This window comes from Leopardus geoffroyi, chromosome A3 (genome assembly GCF_018350155.1).
Source record: "Leopardus geoffroyi isolate Oge1 chromosome A3, O.geoffroyi_Oge1_pat1.0, whole genome shotgun sequence".
Classification (NCBI taxonomy): Eukaryota; Metazoa; Chordata; class Mammalia; order Carnivora; family Felidae; genus Leopardus; species Leopardus geoffroyi.
The window spans coordinates 23,345,790-23,359,589 of record NC_059336.1 but is presented as its reverse complement, the minus strand read 5'-3'; the positions used below and the strand labels follow the sequence as shown (position 1 = coordinate 23,359,589).

Sequence of the window (13,800 nt, the reverse complement as noted above, 5' to 3'; positions counted from 1 at the left end):
GTTTCTTCTTTTTTACTACCAACCCCCCAGTACACTTGCCATTATTTACTTGTAAGAGTCCCAAGTTAGTTGCTGTTTGTGTTTTGTCCAAAGTTTTTAGTTGTAAGAGACGAGGGAGAGAGGCTGTAATGGGATTACTGCATCTTGCTTACCACTGGAATTCATTATTCATTCTGATGCTCAAATTATCCTGGATTTGACCAGTGGGAACCTGCTCATGTCCTTTTGTATCCTTTTGACATGTACCATCATTTTTTGAAATTTTCCTTAGTTTTAAGCACATTGTACCTTCCCCATCCCAGCTCTGGAATCAGCCATTTCTCCAAGAAACCTTTATTCTTTTAGTGGAGAATGGTGTTTAGAAACCAGGATTTGGACACTGGGTTTGTTCGTTGCAGTTGGAATAATTGCTGCTCCCAGGCTCCCTCAGGAACAAAGCTAGGGTGTATGTATGTATGCATGCATGCGTGTATGTATGACTCCCTCATGAACAGAGCTAGGGTGTATGTATGTATATATGTATGCATGCATGTATATACCCTGAAAGTTAGTAAAGGAAACCTCAACTAAAATTGGAGTTGGAAAGGCCAGTAGGGGGAGCTCTCACCCAACCACTTGTGGCCAGTTACCCCAAACTGGAGGACAAGTATCTTCCATCTCCCAATGGGAAGGTGTTACTACTTCACTACCTGGGCAAAAGGAAAGGAGATAATTCTGGCCCAGCAACAAACCCAGCCAATGGGAAGTGCTGTGGCTCAGCCAGTGAGAAGCGATCATCCTGAACTCTTACTTTCCTCCCAGGAACTCTCACGTTTCCTTTGCTGACTTCCTTGCCCCACCTCTTCTCTGTGAAACCCTTCCATTTTGCATAACTCTTTTTTTTTTTTTTTTAATTTTTTTTTCAACGTTTTTATTTATTTTTGGGACAGAGAGAGACAGAGCATGAATGGGGGAGGGGCAGAAAGAGGGAGACACAGAATCGGAAACAGGCTCCAGGCTCTGAGCCATCAGCCCAGAGCCTGACGCGGGGCTCGAACTCACGGACCACGAGATCGTGACCTGGCTGAAGTCGGACGCTTAACCGACTGCGCCACCCAGGCGCCCCTTGCATAACTCTTCAAAGCATCTCTGTTTGCTAGAGGAGGTACTGCATGATTTATGAATTGTTTGATAAAGCCAATTAGATCTTCAAATGTACTCAGTTGAATTTTTGTGTTTTTACCAGTGTGTGTGTGTGTGTGTGTGTGTGTGTGTGTGCGTGTGTATTTGTATCTCTGTTTCTGCATCTGTCTCTCTCTCTCTAGAAATCCATGAGTTCACACCAACAACTTTACCTCAAGTTTAACACCAGGGGGTTTATTCCAGTTTTCTCCCTTTCCATACACTTAATTCCCTTCTTCAACAGAGAGAAACTTGGCTCTCAAGGTCTTCTTTGACCTATCCTCTTACAAGTAGCTAGTCTTCTGTAGTTGCTTCCATTCCCCCAACCCTGCCCAAGGCTTCAGTGCTACTTGCTCTCCCACCACAGCCTCCCTTCACCCCCTAGGCAGATGCCCACCATGGCTGGCCCCACCTATGGCTTCTAGACAATCATTTAGGAATGGAGAGAAAAGGGGAACATTATTATTTTTAACTTAAAGAAAAATTGTGGTATAATCTACAAAACAAAATTTACCATTTTAACTATCTTTAAGTGTATAGTTCAGTGGCATTAAGTACATTCACATTGTCATGTAGCCATCACTACCATCTGTCTTCAGCAAATTTTCATCTTCCCCAGCTGAAATTCTATACCCATTAAATAATAACTCCCCATTCACCCCTCCTAGCCCCCGAGACCACCATTCTATTTTCTGTCTCTGTGAATTTGACTCTTGTAGGAACCTCATATAAATGAAATCCTACAATATTTGTCCTTTTGTGTCTGGCTTCTTAGCATAATGTTTCAAGGTTCATCAAAGTTATAGCATGTATCAGAATTTCCTTCCTTTTTAAGGAATATTCCATTATATATATGTTGTGCATTTTGCTATTCATTTGTCAACAGACATTGGGTTTTTCTACCTTTTCACTATTGTAAATAATGCTGCTATGAGCATTGGTATGCAGATATCTTTTTGAGTCTCTGCTGTTAAGTCCTCTGAGTATATACCCAGAAGTAGAATTGTTGAATCATGGTAATGCTGTGGTTAATTTTGAGCAGCTGCCGTACTGTTTTCCACAGTGGCTCTACCGTTGTACATTCCCACCATCAGTGCACTTGGGTTCTAGTTTTTCCCCATCCTTGCCAACAGTTGTTATTTTGCATTATTTTCTTTTTTTTTTTTTTTTTTTTAAATTTTTTTTTCAACGTTTTTATTTATTTTTGGGACAGAGAGAGACAGAGCATGAACAGGGGAGGGGCAGAGAGAGAGGGAGACACAGAATCGGAAACAGGCTCCAGGCTCTGAGCCATCAGCCCAGAGCCCGACGCGGGGCTCGAACTCACGGACCGCGAGATCGTGACCTGGCTGAAGTCGGACGCTTAACCGACTGCGCCACCCAGGCGCCCCTGCATTATTTTCTTAATGTGAGGTGTTAAATAGAAATTTAAAAAAAATTTTTTTTTTTCAACGTTTATTTATTTTTGGGACAGAGAGAGACAGAGCATGAACGGGGGAGGGGCAGAGAGAGAGGGAGACACAGAATCGGAAACAGGCTCCAGGCTCTGAGCCATCAGCCCAGAGCCCGACGCGGGGCTCGAACTCACGGACCGTGAGATCGTGACCTGGCTGAAGTCGGACGCTTAACCGACTGCGCCACCCAGGCGCCCCAGGAAATTTTTAAGGTAAGTTACAAGTAGACAGGACATTCATATTTTCAAAAGATTTAGTAATCTAATCATTTCATTTACACTCACCACACACTACATACATCATTTCAGAAGGCCAGCTGTGATCATGGTGAAGAGAAAGCAGGTTCAGCTAATGAGGTGGTTTGGATAAAAGGCCCCCAGGATGTTCCTGTGTGTGTGTGTGTGTGTGTGTGTGTGTGTGTGTGTGTGTGTTTTATTTTTTATTATGAAGTCTAGGAAGCTTGCCCTAATCTCTCTACTGACTTTATTAATTTCTTTTTGATAACCTTTTTTATCAAATGTGTTTGATCTTCGGATAAAGATCTTTTGATGTTTTGATGAACTGGAGGTAACTGGTCTAGGGTGCTTAATGTGGCTGGATTATGTTTGCAGTTAACTCAGTTATTAGTAATTATTGTTCGTGATAAACCAATGTAAATTGAGAAGCCTGGATACTTTATAATCCTTTCCCTATCTTCTCCTTTCATTTATTTTTATTCAATTGCCACCCTCCCAGTTTCTAGTTTTCAGTGAACCTGTTTATAGTGTGCTTTACTAGGAGCTGTGTTGTACTGCATTGATTTTGTTTTATTACTTAAAAATTGATATATTCACGGGTGCCTGGCTGGCTCAGTCAGTAGAGCATGCGACTCTTGATCTTGGGGCCATGAGTTCCAGCCCCACATTGGGCCTGGAGTTTACTTAATAAAAAAATTTGAGGGGGGGAAGCCTGGGTGTCTCAGTTAAGCATCAGATTCTTGGTTTCAGCTCAGGTCATGATCTTACAGTTCATGGGTTCAAGCCTCACACTGGGCTCTGCGCGGACAGCATGGAGCCTGCTTGGGATTCTCTCTCCTTCTCTCTCTGTCTCTGTCTCTCTCTCTCAAAATAAATAAATTAAAAAAAATTTAAATTGATGCATTCATTTTATTTTATTTTTTTTATTTTTTTTATTTTTTAAGTTTATTTATTTTTGGGACAGAGAGAGACAGAGCATGAACGGGGGAGGGGCAGAGAGAGAGGGAGACACAGAATCGGAAACAGGCTCCAGGCTCTGAGCCATCAGCCCAGAGCCCGACGCGGGGCTCGAACTCACGGACCGCGAGATCGTGACCTGGCTGAAGTCGGACGCTTAACCGACTGCGCCACCCAGGCGCCCCGATGCATTCATTTTAATAGGTGAGATATATATACACCCAGTGTAAAATTCAAGTCAAAAAAGAATAATTGTTATACTTCTTTTTCTCATTCTTTCCCATCCACTTTTAATTATCGTTGTTAGTTCCCTTTATATCTTTAAATATTCTTATACATCTGTTTCGTGGTCTATCAGGTTTAAAAGGCGTCTTAAGATTTACAGCTATAGGGGTGTCTGGCTGGCTCAGTCGGTGCACTCTTGATCTCGAGGTTGTAGGTTTGAGCCTCATGTTGGCGTGTAGAGATTACTTAAAATCTTAAAAAAACAGATTTACAGCTATAAAAGTAGAAGAAACCCATGTACTTAATCCTCCCACTCTCTCTGTGTATCTCCATACCTGTTAGCTCTGCTATTTCTTGGTTCCATTTTAATTGTTCATTGACAGCTCCTTCACTTGCTTTATGCAATCCTGACCTCTGCAAGGCTAGCGTCCTTTTTTGATGTTTCTGAAATTATCTTCAGTTCTGAGGTGGGTTTTTTAAAAAAACAAAACAAAACAAAACAAAACAACACTTCTTTCCTGACCTTTGCCAATGCCATCTCCTCCAGTAGCTTCATCTCTTTGAACTCTCTGCACCTTTGCTTTAAACTCTTGTTTTTAAAATGTATTAAGCCCTTTGAGTTCTTTGTTGTTCATGATTATCATCTGTTTCATGTTAATTTTTTTTCTGATGCATGCCTTTTATCTGCCATTTGTTTTTCTTGCTCCCTGCCTCCTTCTCCCACTTTTCTGTAATATATAGGTCTGGTGCAATTTATTTATTTTAATTATAAATCCCCTTTAAATGAAGTGAGTTCTTTCTGAACCAGCCATTTGCTGGAGGTTAGTATGGAGAAGGGACTGAAGTAGAATTCCAGACTGGCAGGAAGTGTCTTAGGGTCATTAGCAAAGCTCCTTCTGACAGAGGTTTTGTGTGAGTGAATGGGTTTAGTTCTTTCCTCTTCCGGCAGATAGAGCTTGGCAGCTGCAGGGCTGCAAAATGGCCTGTGTGCATTTCCCTGTCAGCCCACATGCCCTGCTCTCCTTGCCACATGCCAGTGGCACCAGGGAAGCTCGCAGAGCCCAGCCCTCACCATACCAGCATTCTACAGAAGATGCTGTTGGGTCTGTCTTCAAGTGTTCTGACCTTTTGGGGAGAATTTGGAATTCTGCCAGCTCTCCCAGGGGCCTGCAGCTCCAGGCATTTTCGGTTGGCTCTAACCCCCTGACTTGCCATTTTTGCACAGGCCAACAAGATAGCTTTCTACTCTAAGCAGCTTTGCTGAGGGCTTTCTCTGGCCATGGGTTGCTGGGTCCAGAAAAGCTAGCGAGTGAATGCCACCAGGGGTAGCCCTTAACCAATGGGACAGCTCTGAAGAATGCTCTGTGCAGTGTTACTAAGGTCCTGGCACATTGGAGCCCTATTTGTCTACAAGAGTGACCTGTTCATTAGTGTGGCCCTCTCAAAAATTAAGAAAAAATTTTTTTTAAGTTTGTTTGTTTAAGTAATCTCTCACTTAAGTGGGGCTCAAACTCACCACCCTGAGATCAAGAGTCCCATACTTTTCCCATTGAGCCAGCCAGGCACCCCAAAATTCTTTCTTTTTTAAAAAAATATTTTTTCTTTTATTTTTAAGTAATCTCTACAGCCAACATGGGGCTTGAACTCGGAGATTAAGAGTTGCAGACTCCACCCACTGAGCCAGTCAGACACCTCTTCAAAAAGTTTTTAAATATATGAAGAAGATAAGATGATTTTTCTCCTTAGCCACGTTAACAGATTATGGATTCTCTATTGACCATCTTTGCATTTCTGAATGATGTTATTTTTAGTAATCTCTACACCCAGTCTGGGGCTTGAACTCATGACCTTGAGGTCAAGAGTTGCATGTTCTACTGACAGAGCCAGCCAGGCACCCAAACTAATTCAAAACTTTTCAAAACTATTAAAACAAGCCAGCAGGCTAGTTATGGCCTGTGGACCACAATTTTGCAACCACTGGTTATATAGTCAAAGGACTTTAAGCCTGAAAGAGGCCGTATAGATCCTATATTGGGGGTTGCAAATAGGTAACGTGCCTGGCAGTTAACACGATTTTGTGAGGTGAGGACTTTGGTGAATTAGAGAGCCCATTCCCCAACTAAAGATAACCAGGTTAAGTTTTAACGATATTTTAACCAGAATGTGAGTCAAATAAAGCAGTCTGCAAGCCCAATTTGGCCCATGGGTGGCTGGTTTGTGACCTCTGCCTGCTCAGCCTTACTTCCTGCCAGGACTCTGGGGCATCTCACATTCCAGCTACATCTCATGCTCCCTGATCAGGCCCTGCCCTTTCTTCAATTTATCTTTATAGCTTTATTGTAGTCCAGCTTTCTCTTGTGGCTTTCTCTTATGGTTTCCATTTCCACCATATTGTGAACTCCTTGTGAACAGAGACCATGTCTTATTCACCTTTTCATGCTTTGTATGTAGTTGGGGCTCTATAAATGTTTGTTGCATAATTCTTACAATTAGAAAAACAAGGATCTTAAAAAGAAATTATTTGTAGAACTGACTCTAACTCAGTTTTTGAAAAAATTTTTTAAATGTTTATTTATTTTTGAGAGAGAGACAGAGTACAAATGGGAGAAGGGAAGAGAGAGACACAGAATCCAAAGCAGGCTCCAGGCTCTGAGCTGTCAGCACAGAACCCGACATGAGGCTCGAACTCATGAGCTGTGAGATCATGACCTGAGTCAAAGTTGGACACTTAACCAATTGAGCCACCCAGGGGGCCCTCTGACTCAGTTTTAAAAGGAGGATGGGGTGCCTGGGTGGCTCAGTCTGTCAAGCGCCGGACTCTTGGTTTCGGCTCAGGTCATGATCTCATGGTTTGTGAGTTCAAGTGCCACATCAGGCTCTGTGCTGACAGTGCAGAACCTGCTTGGGATTCTCTCTCCCTTCTCTCTCTGCCCCTACCCCACTTGCATGCGTGTTCTCTCTCTCAAAATAAATAAACTTACAAAAAAATTTTTTAAATAAAAGGAGGAAAGTGAGGCCCAATGTGGTTAAGTGATTTACCCAAGATCACAGTAGAATAGGACCAATGCCCTTTCTGACATTCTATTCTGCAACAGTTCAATTATAAGATTAGAAACTTGGACAAAAATGACACTTTTTTTAATTTCTAGAGCTGACTTTAATGTCTGAGTCTCCAGCCTGCCTCCTCATAGACAACTTAATTTAGATATCTTCAGGTAAATTGAGATCCAGTTCAGTAATTTTGAGGGAATGTAATTTCATGCTGATTGATTCATCTTAGGCCAGTTCAAGGTTCTCCAAACTTCCTGCCTCTTTCTCCCCAATACTGATCCAATTCCCAGGGAAATTATACAACCACTGCTGGCAAGAGGTGAAGTAGGGAATGTCTACTTTCAGGGTCTCATCAGGTTCTTGGTCCTACTTACCAGTATCCTCCAATGCCCCCTTTGTGAGTCTGTCCTCGCCACATCACTTGCCTGTCAGGCAGCTCCCAGGACCCATCAGATACCTCCCTGTCCAGAGCCACCTCCCACTATTTCTCTTGCCTTCCCCATCCCCAGTGGTTTGTTTGAGAAATCCCCTAAACTTTTGTATTTCCTTCCTTAAGACCAGGTCTGTGGAAGGGGAGGCAAAAGCCCCACACTGCTCTTCTCTCTTTTTGTCTGAAACTTTCACGTACTCTGTTTTCCCTGAGTACTTTGCATCTTTTCTCCAGGTAAGGGGGGAAAAAAAACAATTCGATCTCTTCTCATCTTTGTAAGTGGTTAGTGGCTCACCCTAGGAGTGGTGACCTTTGAATTGAGTAATTCAGAGCTTGGTCTTATTCACCATCAGACTGTCTTTACCATGTTGTGTCCTTCCATTTGGCAGTCAGTGGGGAGAGGGTTGGCAGATAGGTGTAGCTGGTTAGGAATGGCAAATCATGCAGTACTTGAAGTCATCAGGGTTTTTTGTTCGTTTTGTTTCAAGTTTATGTATTTATTGAGAGAGAGAGGGAGAGAGAGAGAGGACAGGGAAGGGGCAGAGAGAGAGGGATAGAGAGAATCCCAAGCAGGCTCCATGCTGTCAGCGTGAAGCTCGACACTGGACTTAAACCCATGAACTGCAAGATCATGACCTGAGCCGAAATCAAGAGTCAGACGCTTAACTGCCACGCAGAACCCAGAGTCGTCATTTTTTATTGAAGATTCTTGTATGAGAGCAAATTGGGATGATCAACTGCCATCTTTAATCTAGTAGATGGCAGTACTTTAGATCCTATATTCTTCTCTACCTTCGGAAGGACCTCAGAGTCATTGAGTTCTAGCCACCAAATTCCTTTCAACATTTTAACCTCATTTAGCCAAGGACTTCTGATTTTATTTTTTTCTTTTTAATGTTTATTTATTTTTGAGAGAGAAAGAGACAGAGTGTGAGTGGGGGAGGGGCAGAGAGAGAGAAGGAGACACAGAATCTGAAGCAGGCTCCAGGCTCTGAGCTGTCAGCACAGAGCCCGATGTGGGGCTCAAACTCATGAAACATGAGATCATGACCTGAACTGGTCAGACGTTTAACCGACTGAGCCACCTAGGCGTCTCTGGAGGACTTCTGATTTTCTGAGTGTTCCTGATTTGCTGATTTAACAAGATTTGTAGGACAGTGCCATACACCAACACTTCAGGGTCTCCCAAGTTCTAAGCCTCGGAGTGCCCCCTAGGCTGAGGTGTTGGGTGCTCCTGCTCCCAGCCCAGAAACCTCCTACTTCCTTTAAGATGGCCCCATGATTGGCAGTCAGTTAGCTACTTGGAGCCTCAGTCTTATGTAGGGACTGGGTAGGAGGCCCCTCACCTTGTGGTTGTTGTGAGGATAAATAAGATAATGCCTGTTGGTGCTCAATAAATATTAGACTCCCAGGTTCCAATTCCTTCCCACTGCCTTCTCTTCCAGAACCCTCCATTGTGACATAAGGAGATTCTGAGAATGAGATTTTCTCAGAACTCAAGGCTTTCAGAAGCTGTTGGTAGGGTATGAGGAGTGGAGAGGAGCTTCTACCTTGCCACTGCGGGAAGCTATTTGTTTCTAATATAAGTGGATTCTTTGGGAAGGATTTGTGGTCCTACCCTTGAAAGGCAAAGGGGCTCGTTATGCCATTTGCCAGCTCAGGAACCATGAGGAGATATAGAGTGTCTTATTCATGGCAGATCCTGAAGAAGGAACTGGTGAGGAGTGTCAGGGGTCCTGGGAGGGGAGAGTGGAAGGTTGCACAGACAGGTATTTTGAGGAAGGGAGAGGCAGGTGTAGGAGGGGGCCCACCCTGTACCTTTTGGGGTCACAGCATGGCACAAAGGGTAGACTTCCATGTTAGGTTTCAGAAAGACTGAATCCTGACCCCTTCCCTTTAGACTACTATCCTCTTGACAATGGGCTTACCACAGGCTACTCCAAGCCCCTAAGAACAGCTCTGTATCCACCTTTCCTGCTATTGTGAAATCCAGAGAGAATAAGGCCTGGCAGCAGGACAGAGTGATAGGTTAAATTTATGGACCCTGGAGCCAGACTGCTGGGTTCAAATCCCTGTCACCTGTTAGTCCTATGACTAATATTAGTATTAGGCAAGTTACTTGATTTGCTGTGCCTGTTTTTGCCTCTGTAAAGGTGATGATAGTATCTACTGAATTGATTTATTGTTGAGGGCTAAATGAGTCAATACATATAGAGGGCTTAGAATAGTGCCTGACAATGGAAAATTGGTATGTGATGAGTATTAATTTTATTTATAAAAACTTTCTCCATATTTCCTGCAGATATATATTTTTCAAAGAAAACATTACAGTTACAGGTGAACCTTCTTACCATCCCATTCTGTTCCTCCTCACTGGTGACCACTTTCCTCAGGATGTGTACCCTTCCTATCTAGATTTAAAAATTTTATTACATTTGTATGTATTTGTAAGCAACATAGCATGTAGCACATTTTTTTAAATGGTATCAAAAATGGCATCATTTTTCAACCTTTTTTTCACTCAAAATTTTGTGTGAGCTTTACCCACATAGACATACATGTACAAACAACTCTAGTGCTATGTTCACTCCTCTTACTGTCTTATAATGTGTTGATACATTCAGTTGTTTTCAGCTTTTCCCATGGGAAATGCCTTCCATTCCCCAAATCTGGTAAGCATAAAATGGTATCGTTGTCACTTTAACTTACTTTCTGTTATCTCTAGTAATGTTCCTCCCCTCCCCTTCCCACCCCCCTTCCTTCCCTCCCTCCTTCCTTGCTTCCTTCCTTCCTTCCTTCCTTCCTCCCTTCCTTCTTTTCTTTCTTTCTTTCTTTTCTTTCTAATTTAAGGTTTTATTTTTAAGTACTCTCTACACTCAACATAGGGCTCAAACTCACAACCCTGAGATCAGGATTTGCATGCTCCACTGACTGAGCCAGTCAGGTGCCCCCAGAATCTTTCCTTCTTTCCTTTTTTTTTTTTTTTTTTAATTTTTAAGTGTATTTATTTTGAGGTGGGGGGCAGGGAGAGAAGGAGACAGAGAAGCCCAATGTGGGGCTCGAACTTACAAATGGTGAGATCATGACCTGAGCTGAAGTCAGATGCTTAACCAGCTGAGCCATTCAGGCACCCCTTTCCTTCCCTCCCTCCCTTCCTTGCTTCCTTCCTTCCTTCTTTCCTTCCTTCCTCTCTCTCTCTCTCCCTCTCTCTCTCTCCTTCCCTCCCTCCCTTCCTTACTTCTTTCCTTCCTTCCTTCCTTCCTTCCTTCCTTCCTTCCTTCCTTCCATGTATATTTTTTAAAGTTTATTTATTTTTAGAGAGAGAGAGAGAGTGAGCAAGCGTGAGAGGGGCAGAGAGAGAGGGAGAGAGAATCCCAAGCAAGCCTCACACTTTGAGCGTGGAGCCCAATGTGGGGCTCAATCTCATGAACCTGAGCCAAAATCAAGAGTTGGATGCTTAACTGATTGAGCCATCCAGGCACCCATTTCTTCCTCCCCACCACCCCCCCCGCCGCCACAACCCTCCTTCCCTTCTTCCCTCCTTTCTTTCTTTCTTTCTTCTTCTAAATCTTCTTTTTTTTTAGTTTTTATCTAAGTAATCTCCACACCCAATGTGGGGCTCAAATTCATAGTCTCGAGATTAAGACTAGCATGCTGCTCCGACTGAACCTGCCAGGTGCCCCTCTTTTCTTTAAAAAAAATTTTTTTTAATGTATATTTATTTTTGAAAGAGAGAGAGAGAGAGAGACAGAGCATGAAGCAGGGGAGGGGGAGAGAGGGAGGGAGACAGAATCTAAAGCAGACTCCAGGCTCTAAGCTGTCAGCACAGAGCCTGACGCAGGGCACACAAGCAGCGAGATCATGACCTGAGCTGAAGTGAGACGGTTAACCAACTGAGCCACCCAGGCACCCCCGGGTGCCCCCTCTTTTCATTACTTACAGGTAATCTGAGTTTTCCTTTTGCATTACCTCTTCATATCCTTTGTTCATTTTTCTTTTGGGTTATATGTATTTTTCCTTTGATTTATAGAATTCTTTAAAATTAAAAAACAGTTTGGGATAGTAATTTTTTGTAATAGCTATTCTTTGTAATTTTGGATAGTAATCCTTTGTTGATTATGTGCATGGCCAATATATTCCAGTCTTCAGTTTGTCTTTTCATTTTATTTATTATGTCCTTATTAACAGAAGTTAATAAAAGTTTTTAGCTTTTGAATTTGTTTAATTATAGAAATTTTCAAGCACAGAAGTTACAGTATATGTAATAATCACCCCTTAGATCTAACAGTCAGCATTTTGCCACATTGACTGTACATATTTGTGTTTGTGTTTGTGCATAGGTGTGTGTTTGCTGAATCATTTGAGAGGAAGATGCATTTTTTATGACACTTCTTAAAAATAAAGACATAATTACAATGTCACTATAATACTAAGAAAATTAACACTAATTCCCTAATATCATCTAATCTCTAGTCATATTCAATTTCCTTATTTGTCCCTAAATAATGGCTTTTACAGCTTGTTATTATGAATCAGGGTTCCAATCAAGGTTCATGCTTTACATTTATTTGTATGTCTCTTAAGAAACTGGGTTAGTTGACTTATAGATTGCCTCACATTCTGGATTTGTCTCTGTGGTGTTGAACTTGTTTCCCTATGCCCTGTATTTTTACTTGGCAGGCAGAGGGTGACTGCCCTTACTCCCAAATTCATACTGGGATAAAGAGTCTGATTTGTTCTCAGTTCCAATTCCAAATTCCCAGGTTCAAGGAGTGCGTGGAATCGATGGCCCAGCTTGGATGAGTGATTATATTAGTTTCCTATCGCTTCTGTTAACTAAAATATCACACAATTTAGGGGTGCCTGGGCGGCTCCGTCAGTTAAGCGTCCAACTCTTGGTTTTGGGTCACATCATGATCTCGCGGTTTCATGAGTTTGAACCTTGAGTTGGGCTCTATACCAGCAGCACAAAGCCTGCTTGGGATTCTCTCTCTTTCCCTCTCTCTCTGTCCCTCCTCCACTTGGGCTGTCTTTGTCTTTTTCAAAATAAATAAATAAACTTAAAAAAAAACATATCGCACAGTTTAGTGGCTTAATACAGATTATATTATCTTACATTGGCTGGAAGTCTGGCATGGGTCTCCCTGGGCTAAAATCCGTGTATCAACAGGGATGCATTCCTTTCTTGAGAGTCTAGGGAAGAATGCATTTCCTGGACTTCCTAACTCCTAGAGACTACTTACATCCCTTGGCTCACGGCCCCCTTCCTCTGTCTTCAAAGCCAGCAGTGTTGCATCTGCTTGACTGTTCTTTCCTCAGATCCATCTAATTCCAAAATACAAGCTCTTTGCATCACTGTACCCTACTGTTATTTGTGCTGTTTTCTGGACCAAAGTGAAGGACTTAGTATATAACTAGAGCTGGGTTGGTGAATATTTTACATGACCAGCTCTTGGGGAGGGAGGTGCCCCCATTTGTAGTAGTTATCTGTTTCTGCGGCATAAATACTCCCCGCTGTGGCCATTTTTGGGCTACCAACATGATTTGAACAGGCTTGAAAACTTTCCGAAAACATAACCATGGCTCTAGCACACCACTCTTCCATCTCACCTTGTTAGCAGTGTCCAGCGTGCTGGTGGCTGTTAAAAACAAATGGTTTCTACGATCTTATTTGTTTTGTTTCCACAGGGGCTGTACCGGCTCACCAAGGATATCATTGTGATGATCCGAGTGTGTAAAATGTTCCGCCAAGGCCTTGGGGGATTTCGGGAATATCAGATCATTGAGACTCCTCACAGAAAGCACCCTATCTTTTCCTTCTGGGATGTAAGTAGCTGGCCTTGGCAGGATTATGAGGGCTTAAGGCGGGGGGTCCAATAAATAGCACCCCACTTCCTAGTCCATATTCTGAACCAACAGAAGACAAAGGGAAAAACAGATAGGAGACCCAACTGTCACTTTTGTTAACAATGGGACTTCTATTAGAGAAGTGACTTATATCATCAAGTGAGAAGATGACCTAGAACTACATCCCCAAATTAGACAACCTTAGGTGCCCAGAGACAGTGCTGGACCAAGGCAGGCCTCCACTGTGGGACCAGGACTTCCTGCCCCACATTCACAACAGAGGAGGACAGAGCAGAATGTGGGCTCAGAGGGACAGAGAAGGAATGATCACACCCAGTTTTTCTTTCCAAAATTCACCAAGGAGTTTAAGTCGCTCCTTCTCAATGTGCAAGAAAGGGGCCGGTAGTGTTCTACCAGTGCAACTACCTCCATATAGAAA

General features: G+C 42.8%; 1 protein-coding gene across 7 annotated transcripts in view; it reads left to right on the top strand.

Moving 5' to 3' along the window:
* Nucleotides 1-13,800, top strand: part of CNBD2 (cyclic nucleotide binding domain containing 2) — a 66,718-nt gene that overhangs the window by 6,443 nt on the left and 46,475 nt on the right. For 3 of the 7 annotated variants that reach the window (XM_045444770.1, XM_045444775.1, XM_045444769.1), the window contains exon 3: nt 13,203-13,340. The exons of 1 other annotated variant lie outside the window; for it this stretch is intronic. In XM_045444770.1, coding sequence (XP_045300726.1) covers nt 13,203-13,340 — 138 coding nt within the window. Of the gene's footprint in view, nt 1-8,545; nt 9,232-13,202; nt 13,341-13,800 lie in introns of those variants that run through there. 3 more of the 7 variants (XM_045444774.1, XM_045444773.1, XM_045444771.1) reach the window with 3 other exon arrangements.